The sequence below is a fragment of the Polyodon spathula genome, chromosome 15 (genome assembly GCF_017654505.1).
Source record: "Polyodon spathula isolate WHYD16114869_AA chromosome 15, ASM1765450v1, whole genome shotgun sequence".
Taxonomy (NCBI): Eukaryota; Metazoa; Chordata; class Actinopteri; order Acipenseriformes; family Polyodontidae; genus Polyodon; species Polyodon spathula.
The window spans coordinates 29894477-29907075 of NC_054548.1; the positions used below are offsets into that span (position 1 = coordinate 29894477).

General features: G+C 36.7%; 1 protein-coding gene across 2 annotated transcripts in view; it reads left to right on the top strand.

Annotated features, from left to right (window-relative positions):
• Positions 1-12466, top strand: part of LOC121327909 (RNA-binding protein 26-like) — a 34977-nt gene extending 22511 nt beyond the window's left edge. For both annotated transcript variants that reach the window (XM_041272241.1, XM_041272242.1), the window contains 10 exons: positions 118-249; positions 629-700; positions 2394-2522; positions 2669-2743; positions 3314-3478; positions 3556-3660; positions 7153-7356; positions 10447-10533; positions 11233-11346; positions 11994-12466. In XM_041272241.1, the coding sequence (XP_041128175.1) occupies positions 118-249; positions 629-700; positions 2394-2522; positions 2669-2743; positions 3314-3478; positions 3556-3660; positions 7153-7356; positions 10447-10533; positions 11233-11346; positions 11994-12083 (1173 nt within the window). In that variant the 3' untranslated portion in view covers positions 12084-12466. The remainder of the gene's footprint in view (positions 1-117; positions 250-628; positions 701-2393; positions 2523-2668; positions 2744-3313; positions 3479-3555; positions 3661-7152; positions 7357-10446; positions 10534-11232; positions 11347-11993) is intronic.
• The last annotated feature ends 133 nt before the right edge of the window (positions 12467-12599 follow it).

Genomic DNA, 12599 nt, shown 5'->3' on the forward strand with positions numbered 1-12599 from the left:
TTAAAATTTGCAAGAACATTTGTTAAAACAGCAGCAGGTAGCCCTACATAGTGTAGTGACACTATGAAGCTGTATGATACAATTAGTATTTTTTTATATTTGTGTTTGTTTCTCAAGGTGCATCGGACTTCAGCACAGCAACCCAGTGTGTCAGCACTCAAACAGTCTGTAAAAGATCGATTGGGCCCTATACCGACAACCACTACAGAGCCAACTCAGCCACAACCTTCAAACACAGTTTCCACTCAGGTATTTACAACCATTTAAAAATGTTTAATACGAGCAGAGAATGCCAAACTTATGTATGTATGTTTGCCTGTAACTGGTTTAAATCAGTATTGCACATATTTGATAAAAGAGACATGGCTTATTGCATGCAGTTATTCCACATACTATAAATAAGGCAAGGTTTCCTACTTTCTCACAGTACTGACACATCAGTGTCTGATCTTGTTGAAGGTTCTGTTTTTTTTTTTTAACTGTAATTCTGCACACCAGACTTTTTTTTTTTTTTATAGTTGTAAGCTGAATGCAACTAACAGCTTATTTTATCTATTGCTTGCCATACATAATTAAAACGTTTTGTATCAAAACTGATTTCTTTAAAAATCGTTTTTGTTTTTTGTAGAATACCAGTAAACTTTCTGTGAAAGAAAGGTTGGGTTTTTGTTCTAAACCATCAGCAGTCACAAATCAAAAGGTAAGAGAAGGTTTACCCGTTCTGGTTCAGCCATTTATATTACTCCTAACGTTTTGCCTGATTTGATTTTATTGCAGTGTGGGAGTGGGAGGTTTCCATTCAGAGAAATATGCAACAAATTCTACAATAGAAACAGGTCTTTTGATATAATGTGTACTGGTAAGAAGGTAAACCATGGACTGTTGGCGATAAAGCAGAAATATCAGTGGAAATGAGAAGCACATGTATTTAATGCCTCTTCCGCAGTACAACCGAGCTGCGCTGGGGCTGTACCGAGTTAAGGGGAGACTGGGTTGTTTTTCCACTGAAGAGCTGAGCCATGCTACTGACGTCACAGAAAATGAAAGGCAGTTGTTATTAATTATTGTTATTAATTCAATTTGACAAAATATGCGCAAAGGGTGTTCAAAAATTAATATGCCAACGATACAGCTGTATCTTTTATATTTGGTCAAGGATGAGAAACTTGGTAGAATTGTGTTTTTGAGTGTGTGAGTTAAGTGTACCATACCCACAGTTTATGTCTGTTTGCTTCAAATCATCAGAAATTCAGGCATAAACGTTCTCATTTCTGATGCACGATTCCAGATATTCCTTCTATCGATTCCAGATATTCCTTCTATCTGCCCTGCACTTCCTAAGTGTCCCAAAGCTGTACTTTTCTCTCATAACACTCGCTGCCCGACAGCAGTACTGACTGATGCAACATAATGACAAAAATCCTTAACCCCACACCTGGCTCTGCTTGGCTCGCAGCCAAATTCAGATGTCTTTTGAGGGAGTTTCATGGTTTTCTTCTTGCTCAGCTTGACAGATGGCCAGTGGACCACCTGTACCCATAGCGTACTGAGCCCTCGCAGTTTGGATGTGCCCGTGGAGAAGGGGTATAAGGTGGTCTGTAGACTTAACTAAAAAAATATTGTGGCTAGGGGTCCCTGAGTGGCTCATCTAGTTATAGCGCTGCCAATGTGATTGCAGGATGAGGCATACAGCTTGGACAGCGGCAGTTTGTGTCCGGGTTGTGCAAAGAGACCGAACTTTGCTGTGGACTCTGAAGGTGGCATCACTTTGGCTATAATACTCCTGGGGTGGGTGATGGGAAACCGTCAGGGACTACATCTCTGCATTGCACAACAGTGAACCCTACTGGCCCGACACCAGAGTGGATAAAAATCAGAGCTGATCTCTGTTCTCTGGGATCGGTAGCCCGGCCTCCTCTGCTCTGGATTGTTCGATGTAAAAGCGATTCTGGCTTTAGGCTTGTGAGATAGGAGGATGCTCACGCCCTCAGAATGTTTATGCTGTGTGGGGACCCACTGCAGTGAAGAGAAATAAACATAATTGGACATTCCAAATTTGGTTGGGGCGGGGGGGGGGGGGGGGGGGGCGGGGAATAACCAGGCAGTATTTTGGGAACACTTGTTCAATTTGGTTTAATCTGTATGGGCATTGATATTGGATTATTTTCCAAAAGGTGCTGATGTAGATAATTAAAAAATATGTTTTCCAGCAATGGAACCTTAAATCTGTCATTGACATGTTGTTCAAGGTGATGCCAATGGGGGTGTATAGTTGTTAAGCTGAATAGATTATTTGCCGTGACTTTCTTTTTAGACTGTGTTTTTTGAAAGTTTGCAATGTATAAAGTAGCAATAGTAAAACAATGTCTATAAATAACTTTGCTCTTCTGCAGGTGCTGTCTACTTCTATGGGCCTTACAAAAACTGTTTACAACCCTGCTGCCCTGAAGGCAATACAGAAAACTATGCCTTTTGTGAACAGTGGTGTTGCAGACCACAGTGAAACCCTTAAAAAGAAACAGGTGGGTGAGATTTGAAGTAACTGTGTGTTTAGTTTCATTTTCCTTAACTGCATATGTGATCTGCAAGGGGTTGAGGATTATGTTTGAATTGTTAAACAGGATGAAATGTCCTAGTGAAATGATGCTAATGTGATTTACTGTTGCAGGAAGCATTAAGGCTTCAGCAAGATGTAAGAAAAAAGAAGCAGGAAATAGTGGGAAAACACATTGAAACCCAAAAGGTAATTATGTGTATGCATTGAAAATAGTTTATTTATTTTATTGCCAACAATATATATGGTTTCCTTAATGTTAAGCTTGTATGGATTTATGGATATTTCAGTGACTTGACTTGATAGCAAAGGGTTCACCAAAAACATACACCTAACTTTCACTGGCTTAGAAAATCAATATGTATAGTCATTTGCAAGCTCACGTTGGTGTGATTTGCAGTCTTTGCCAAACACCCTTCTAGTTTTTTATAGTACAACTTAATCTGGCATCACCAGTGTGCTTGTTAGACTGCAAAATGTAATCTAGTAATAACAATTAAATATTAGCATATTAAAATGCTTCATAAAAAATACAGAAAATCATCTACTATGCATGCTATTTAATACAGTACTGAATATTTTGTGGCCATATTTGTTTGAACCGTCTGAAAACCTTTTACTTATTTGTATCCATTTTTACTTTTTGTTTCTATCCACTGTTTACAAATAATATTTTTTTTAAAGCATTAAAATAGATGTGTGTGTTATGTGGTCTGTTCATATAGGAGTCTAACAGCAATGTGTTTGCATTGTGTATAGATATTAATCTCAAAGCTGGAGAAAAACAAAACCATGAAACCAGAGGACAAGGCCGAAATCATGAAAACTCTGAAAATTCTGACAAACAGCATAACCAAACTGAAAGATGAACTGAAAGCAATCTCAAGTGGCATTCCTCACAAAACAATGAAAACCAAGGCTCAGGTACATAATTAGAAAGACTTACTGTTTTGTTGTAAATTAAATTAAATCAAATTTGTTAATAACTTTATCCCTCTCAGATGCAAAAAGAGCTGCTGGATTCAGAGTTAGATTTATATAAGAAGATGCAAGCTGGGGAAGATGTTGCACAACTGAGGAAGAAATACACAGAACTTCAGCTAGAGGTGTGTGGGGCTGGGGGTTGGGAAAGAGGTTGGGATGGTATAAAATTTGCATGGTATGGTAACCGTTTAAAAAAAAAAAAATATATAATACAATGATAACCTTAATATCTTGGTATACAGACAGTATATCATGCAAGTTATAAAATAAAGGCTTAAATGAAGAATGACTAATGTAAATTACTGTAATTCACAAAAATAAAACCAACATATCACACTTCCTTTCATGGAATGATTTAAGCATTTGGTATTTAGTATTTTACTATGCCAAATAACTTGGTAAGTTTCTTTTATAAAGACAGAACTAAACAAAAACAAAAAACCTAAAATTGTACACTCTGTGTTATACTACAACAGTATTAAGATATATTATTTGCTCAAAATAATGTGGTGCTGTAGTTTGTTAAAACATTAACATATAAAATTAAATAAGTAAATACTTTGTTTAGCTAATGGTAAATAGAATTGGGAAATAATCTGTCTTATTGCTTAAAACACAAACATGTACCATAGGTTATTTAAGAGCAGAGATTAGTTGTTTATTTTATAACCGGATAAATAAAATATGTACAGTACTGTGTAAAAGTTAGGCAGGTGTGAAAAAATGCTATAAAGTAAGAATGCTTTCAAAAAGACATATTAATAGTTTATATTTATCAATCGACAAAATGCAAAGTGAGTGAACAGAAGAAAAATCTACATCAAATCAGTATTTGGTGTGACCACCCTTTGCCTTCAAAACAGCATCAATTCTTCTAGGTACACTTGCACAAAGTCAGGGATTTAAAAAAAATGATTAAAAAATTATACAAAACAGGTGCTAATGATCATCAATTCAATATGTAGGTTGAAACGCAATCATTAACTGAAACAGAAACAGCTGTGTAGGAGGAATAAAACTGGGTGAGGAACAGCCAAACTCAGCTAACAAGGTGCCGTTGCTGAAGACAGTTTACTGTCAAAAGTCATACACCATGGCAAGACTGAGCACAGCAACAAGACACAAGGTAGTTATATTGCATCAGCAAGGTCTCTCCCAGGCAGAAATTTCAAGGCAGACTGGGGTTTCCAGATGTGCTGTCCAAGCTCTTTTGAAGAAGCACAAAGAAACTGGCTACGCTGAGGACCGTAGATGCAGTGGTCGGCCAAGGAAACTTACTTCAGCAGATGAAAGACACATCATGCTTACTTCCGTTCGCAATCGGAAGATGCCCGGCAGTGCCATCAGCTCAGAATTGGCAGAAAACAGTGGGACCCTGGTACACCCATCTACTATCTGGAGAAGTCTGGTCAGAAGTGGCCTTCATGGAAGACTTGCGACCAAAAAGCCATACCTACGATGTGGAAACAAGGCCAAGCGATTCAGCTATGCATGAAAACACAGGAACTGGGGTTCAGAAAAATGGCAGCAGGTGCTCTGGACTGATGAGTCAAAATTTGCAATATTTGGCTGTAGCAGAAGGCAGTTTGTTTGCCGAAAGGCTGGAGAGCGATACACAAATGAGTGTCTGCAGGCAACAGTGAAGCATGATGGAGGTTCCTTGCAAGTTTGGGGCTGCATTTCTGCAAATGGAGTTGGGGATTTGGTCAGAATTAATGGTCTCCTCAATGCTGAGAAGTACAGGCAGATACTTATCCATCATGCAATACCATCAGGGAGGCATCTGATTGGCCCCAAATTTATTCTGCAGCATGACAACAACCCCAAACATACAGTGAAAGTCTTTAAGAACTATCTTCAACGTAAAGAAGAACAAGGTGTCCTGGAAGTGATGGTATGGCCTCCACAGAGCCCTGATCTCAACATCATAGAGTCTGTCTGGGATTACATGAAGAGAGAAAAGCAACTGAGGCTGTCTAAATCCACAGAAGAACTGTGGTTAGTTCTCCAAGATGTTTGGGCCAACCTACCTGCCGAGTTCCTTCAAAAACTTTACCTAGAAGAATTGATGCTGTTTTGAAGGCAAAGGGTGGCAATATTGATTTGATGTAGATTTTTCTTCTGTTCACTCACTTTGCATTTTGTTAATTGATAAATATAACTATTAACATGTCTATTTTTGAAAGCATTCTTACTTTACAGCATTTTTTCACACCTGCCTAAAACTTTTGCACAGTACTGTATATCCCAAAAAAAAAAAAACATTTTTTTTTTAATCTTAACATGTTTTTGGATTTATAGCCACACTTAACGACATTGCACGAGTAAGCTTCCAATGATTATTACATTAATGATTATTATATTAATGATTATTTGTTAAAAAAAAAAAAAAAAAAAAAAAAAAAAGATTTCTTCACTTACCTAAGAACATTGGAATACTGTTAACTTGTTTAAACAAAATTATGTTGATAATAAGTAGGCTATCCTGCTGCAGTTGCGAGTCTGTGCTTATTTTAATTGAGACATTGGTCGTGTTCTTATGCGCACATTTCCACAGTTCTGCACAGTGCTGCACAGAGTTGCAGAGATGTGCTGTAGACGTCACCCAGTGTTACTGCGGGAGGCTGGCTGCGGCTGTGAAGCACAAGGACGATGCAAAGATCGCGAGTGATCTGCTAATCTTAATGCAAATAACCACTAAAATTACTGCTGCCACACTGTTAGGTGAATGACATTTTATCATTATACAATGAAGTCGTGAACAGCCTTGTCAACGCTATGTTAAATAAATAACTTAAACACACAAACCTTACGTACTAAATCCATAAAATATATAATTTTACAATAGTTAATGTTAATGAATTACATTAAACTGACTGTTGATAATTCAGACAAATGTAAATATAGCACGTTGAAAATGTGTTCTGTGCTGCAAGGTTTGGAGAAGGCGTTTCTCTAGATGCTGCGTGTGATGTCAGAATGACAGCAGCCAAGAGCAGCCGACGCAGCAAGCTCTGGGAAATGGAACGCAGCAATTGAAGCGTGTATTCTGTGTAGGCAATTTTCTTCAAAACCATTAAATACAGTATCAATTCACAAAATATCTTCCTCAGACCACTAAGGGTGCAAGTACCATCACTTGATTTAGAAAAAGCAGGTTTGCATTTGAAAAACGTGTTAACCGTTGCATAAAGTAATTAGGATAATTGCGGTGTAGAATAAAAGGAACAACGTCAATACCATAATGTAACTAAACCACGGTAAACCGAAAAACCGGTATACCGAGCCATCCCTAGTTGGGAAAGACGATGAATATTTTTATAGGAAAGTTAAGCACAACTGTACATAACATCCAGTTGTAGTTTTTAACAGTAACAGAAGATGGCACTGTTAACTTTTGGTCTTTTATTTTTTTAATTTTGTTTTAATCCGCTCAAGCACCATTGTACATTTGCATATCGGAATAATAAGCAAGTAATATTGTAGCATGACACTGCTATTTGTGAGTTGACTGTAAATGTGCACATTTAAACCATTTTTATGAGAATTCAAATCCAAATCATAATTATAACATGGCAATCTTGGTTTATGATTACTTCATATTTATATTCCAGGCTGCCAAAAGAGGAATCTTGTCATCTGGACGTGGTAGGGGGGGCCATGGCCGGGGGCGTGGGGCACTTAGAAGCCGTGGCAGAGGAATGCGTGGAAGGGGTAGAGGGACCCCACTGTATGCTGTGGTGGACCACCGTCCAAGAGCTTTAGAGATCTCTGGTTTTACTGAATCTGATAGAGAAGACTTGCTTCCTTATTTTGCAGTAAGTATTTAGATGCCTTTAGGGTGTAGTCTCTCGTAGTTTGTATTAATCATACCTAAATCTATGCACTTATTTCTATCTTGGTATGCCCATAGCGTTTGTGTAAAAGTATCTCAAATAAAGCTCCTGTGAGTGTACTTTGCAGTTTAAATTACAGGTGTCATCCAGTACGTCATTAATTGTTTCAATGACAAATTGTTTTAAGTAGTGGTGGGCAACAATATGAACATTTTATATCAATATTGTGCATGTATTACAGTATCGGTAATATGAAAAGTATAATATCCATGGAGAAAAACAAGGTCTTGTTATATTTTACGATTTCACCATCATCCACCTAAAACCCGAAATATTTCCATACTTCAGTGCTCACAGACTTTGGGTTGTTAATTTTCTTGCCATTCTGGAAGTAATTGAATCTTAAGCCACTCTGCATATAAATGCTGACTCACGATACCTCAAAGTATTAAGTATCGTGTCATGCAAAGGTTGCATTATTTTGAGGTGTTTTGATTTTACATCCCGTTTTATAATACCAAAAGTTCACATTTAAATCATAGCATAAGTAATCACACAGAAAATATTAAATGAAAAACTGATGTATTTGCATATCTCAAAATAGTGCAAAATTCGGCACGACATTTATTTACATTTACGTATTTGGTATGTTTAGGGTTTATTGTATCTTAATATAAATCTTGATAACACTGCATTTTGTTTTTTAGTAGTATTGGTAATAAAAAGTATGTCTCTGCAAGCGTACAAGAATTTTTTTTCAAATCACACAATGTCACGATATGGAAATTATTATCGATACCGAACAATATTGATATCTTATCAAAATATTGATGCTGGTTGGTGCCCATCACTTGTTTTAACCTACGACTAAACACACTTAGAAGCGCCAGAATTTCAAACTACCTAGAAGCACCAAACTGGTCATTTTAACCGGTAGCTTTTTAAACAGCTGTGATATGATCATGAAAGACAAACGATCGTATAAAACTCGTTTTATTTATGAACAACAAATCAAACATTTGCATAGCAGAAACACCAGATTTAAATGGAAAACAAATGGAAAACGTAACATAAATAAAATAAACATTTCACTAGTAACTCTTTTGTAACGGGTCTCTGTACATACAAAATTGTGTAAACATTTTATTTGTTTGTAAAAATAACATCAAATTGTTCTTTTTTTTCCCCCCAAAAATAGAATATAATGCACTACTTCAAAACATAAATAACTATAATACAATAAACTATTTACATAACATATTTATTTAGCCTGCATACCTGGCAGCCTTCTAACCTGTACATTCCACATGCAATACATGCTACTCCACTTTCCCTTAACATTTACCGCACACTGCCCTTCCACAACCAGCACAGACATCCAAAGGTTTGCTGTCATTGCATTTTGCAACCTGGCATGATTCCCCCTGTGTGTGGGTGCAGCAGCTGCAGCACTGCCAGAAGGGGCATCTGTCTCTGCCCTTTTCTGATCCAAATGGGTTGACGAAGCTCCATGTCTAACTGCAAGATGAAGTCCCTCCTTTTGCAGTTTTCCCCGGTACATTCCTTGTACAAAACATACACATTGATGGCTGTCTGTTCCAAAATGTAATGAAATACAGCCACCGGCCACCAACGAGATCCGTCTTAGACTGAGTACTGTCATGTCGTTTGGTCCAGCACATCCACACCGAACTGTGTGGCATTGTAGTATAACACTGTCTCGGGCTTTTGTTTGCCATTGGTTCCAATCGCCACTGTTTTGTACATAGAACTGAAAATGAGCCTGCTATGCTATACGCAGGAGGGTATGTATGACTCAGAGAGGTGTTACTCAAAGAATGTAGCAGGTAGACGCCACTTTCACGGGACTGATTTGTATTGAAAAGGACAGGCAGGATTATAGGCAATATTTTATAAATAAATATGTATTGAAATAACTGGTTAGAATGACCGGTTTTGACGCTTGTAGGTAAACACGCTTATAATTATCAATTTCTTGCAAATATGCGGCTCAAGTGCCACCAGTATATGTAATATGTATGTTTAGGAAATGTCACGAACGGGCATACGCATTGCATTCCAGAACACAGTAATTTAAATTTTAAAAGCCTAAACGGTCAGATTGACTGGGTTGGTGCTTCTAGTGTTAATGATAGACTTTCATGCAGTAGTTTTACAAACTGTATTCTATGATTATTTTAATAAAGTACCTATACAGGTGTGAACATATTGATGATACAGATTTTTCACATTTCTATTTTACTTAATCTTTTTCCAACTCTTCAATCTCTTATGACATTCCACATAGATTATGCTACTTTTTTTTGTTTGTTCACAAACTCCCATTTCTAGTTTTGTGTATTATATTAAAACAATTAGAGATCAAATGTGCATATTTATAAATGACAAGATAGTAGACTGTGTAATAGCAATGAGCGCAGGTTAGTGAGAGATTCTAGTGCTGAATTAATATTTATGTGCAGTATATCACAAATGAATTAATAAAATTGACAGCAATACTATATATTAAATGTATTAATTTCCATAAAATGCATGTTTGTGTCATACTGTTTAATAAATCATGGTGCATCCACAGTTTTATATGGAAGCTTGCATAGTTTGGGGTAAGGGAACGTGGTCCATAACATTTTCAATTACCTTGTGGCCTTCTACATAGTACGAGAATATATTCTACACAAAACAGATGCACCTACTCTTGGGGTCATGTTCAGTGTGGTTTTTGGTATGAGGAAACTCTCTAGAATTTTGGAACAAACTAGTCCGAAGGTAATGGGACTGGTAAAATGCAAAAACCTATTTATACCTGTTTGTAATAAAAGCATGAAGGATCCTGCTTAGGGGTCAGAACAAAGATGCAATTTGGAAGTTAAATGTTAGATTTACCAAATGTGAATTTTGAGTGATGGATTGATCCAAGAACACCCCAAAGGAGCAGCGCAGGTGTGCAAGCCAGTTTTACTGTGGAATTCAGATGCATACAAATAGTGTCAGGAAGGCATTTCTTTCTCACTGCGCTGAAGTTGAAGATCATTCATTTTATTCTCTTTAAAGCAATTTGGTGAAATTGAAGACTGGCAGATTGACGACTCGTCTCTTAATGTTGTCATTACCTACAGGACAAGGGCAGAAGCTGAGGCTGTAAGTACATATTCTGTTGGAAAAGGGTGTCAGAAGCTTCAAAATACAGTAAAGTCAGCACTGGATTGTCCTTTCTGTAATTGTACACAAGCACAAAGTTGTGATCAAGTTAAAACATGTACACACTTTTTCACTGTGAGTTTCAAATGATGCTGCTTTGGTAGATTTAGCACAATTTTTAAATGGTATCTATACAGTATACTGCGATTTAATGTTCACATTCCCAACACTGGTTGCCAGGTCCCTATTTATTTATGTATTTATATATTAATTAATTTATTTATATTTAATATTTAATATATTTAACCTCACTAGTGCTGTCAGTGATTTAAGATTGCATGGTCCTTTACAATGGGGCAACATTTTTTTTTTTATTCTTCACTTTAACTCTAACATTAATTATAACTATAACTGGAACGTTAATTCTAACATGTCGTAGCACCTGTGAAAGAGTTGGATTTCTTTCCTTATTAGGTCATGACTCTTGTCACACACCTCCTGATCAAATGTTTTCATTTACATTTTTCCAAATAAAATATTGCTAAATTAGTTTTTATTTTTTTTGTTTTTTTTTGGGGGGGGGGGGGGGGGGGGGGGGGGGGGGGGGGGGGGGGGTAGTTTGGAGATGAGGAGTACTAAGTTGTTGTTTTTTTTTGTTTTTTGTTTTTTTTAGTAATTAATCAGTTTGACCTGTTTTAGGCTGCCGTTCATGGGGCTCGGTTTAATGGTCAGGACCTTAAACTGGCATGGCACAAGCCTGTCACCACCCTTGCTAACACCGATCCTGAGGAAGCAGAACCCGATGAAGAGGAGGTTAGTATTTTGTGTCAGAAGAAAAATCATGTATATTACTGTTTTTAGTCTCCATCTTTTTGTTTTTTGAATATGCCTTTTAGACATTTTATTATGTGCTGCTCCTATTTATGTATTTATTTATTTATTTAATTAAAGCCAGGTTTTTGGGAATCAGCATCTTTGGTATTGTATGCTAATGCTTTATGCTGTGTGGTCACTTTTCCAAATCATATAAAACAATCTTGATAATGTTTTGCAGTGCCATTGTATATTGCCATTAGATTATGATGAGTTTACATCAGTGATGGACTTCATTGTTTTAGGTGTTTTTCTTGTTGCAAGACGATTAGGCATTTCAGTTCATTAAGTTTCTATAATCCTATTATAAGTGGTATTTTGCACTCCTGAGAACTCCAGGAGACTGACTGCACCCCTAAACGGATTAACAAAGAGTACATACATAACTATTACCTTTTATTTTAATTTAAAAAAAAAAAAAGATAAACAATTGTTTTGTTGATAAATATTCATGTTTCTGGATGATAAAGACCTAATGCTTTGAGATTGGCTTCATACTTGGTACACAGCTGTATTCTATGATTGTCAGGTTTGATTGTATTGTGCAAAAAAAATGTAGCTCTGTATTTATTAGTTTGTTTTATTAGTTTCAGTCAGAGTCCTTGCTAGATGATGCTTTACTTCAAGATGATGATGAAGAGGAGGACGACAATGAATCTCGAGCATGGAGAAGATAATTTACCAGACCCTGAAGCATGGCTGTCAGCACCTACACCAGACTGCTTACCGGACTTGTTTCAAAATACTTTTTAACAGCTAGCAGTGTGTTTGACTAGAAATTAAGTTTATGTAAATGCAAGCAGAAGAACATCTGAATAGTTTAAGAGACGGTTGTAAATACTGTAGGAGGCACACATGTAAAGCTTTTTTTTTAAATGTATTCTTCTGTAATGTACAATGTTACGTGACCTTTAAAGATTACTTTTTTTTTTCTTTTTACCGATTTGGTCTATTACTAGTGACCAAATTTGTTTTATTGAGAGTTTGGTTCCATGTTATTATGGAATGAGGTTACGTTGGATAACTTTTATGAATGTTCAGTAATTCTGAGATGACCACAAACGTAACAATACAATCCATAAACCATATTTGAAACGTATGTTGGTATTTGGATGGGGGGGGTGGGGGGGGGGATGGGGAGTTACTTTGCATAGTTTTGGTTGTTGAGTTTTGTGTACGTATTTTACGTATTG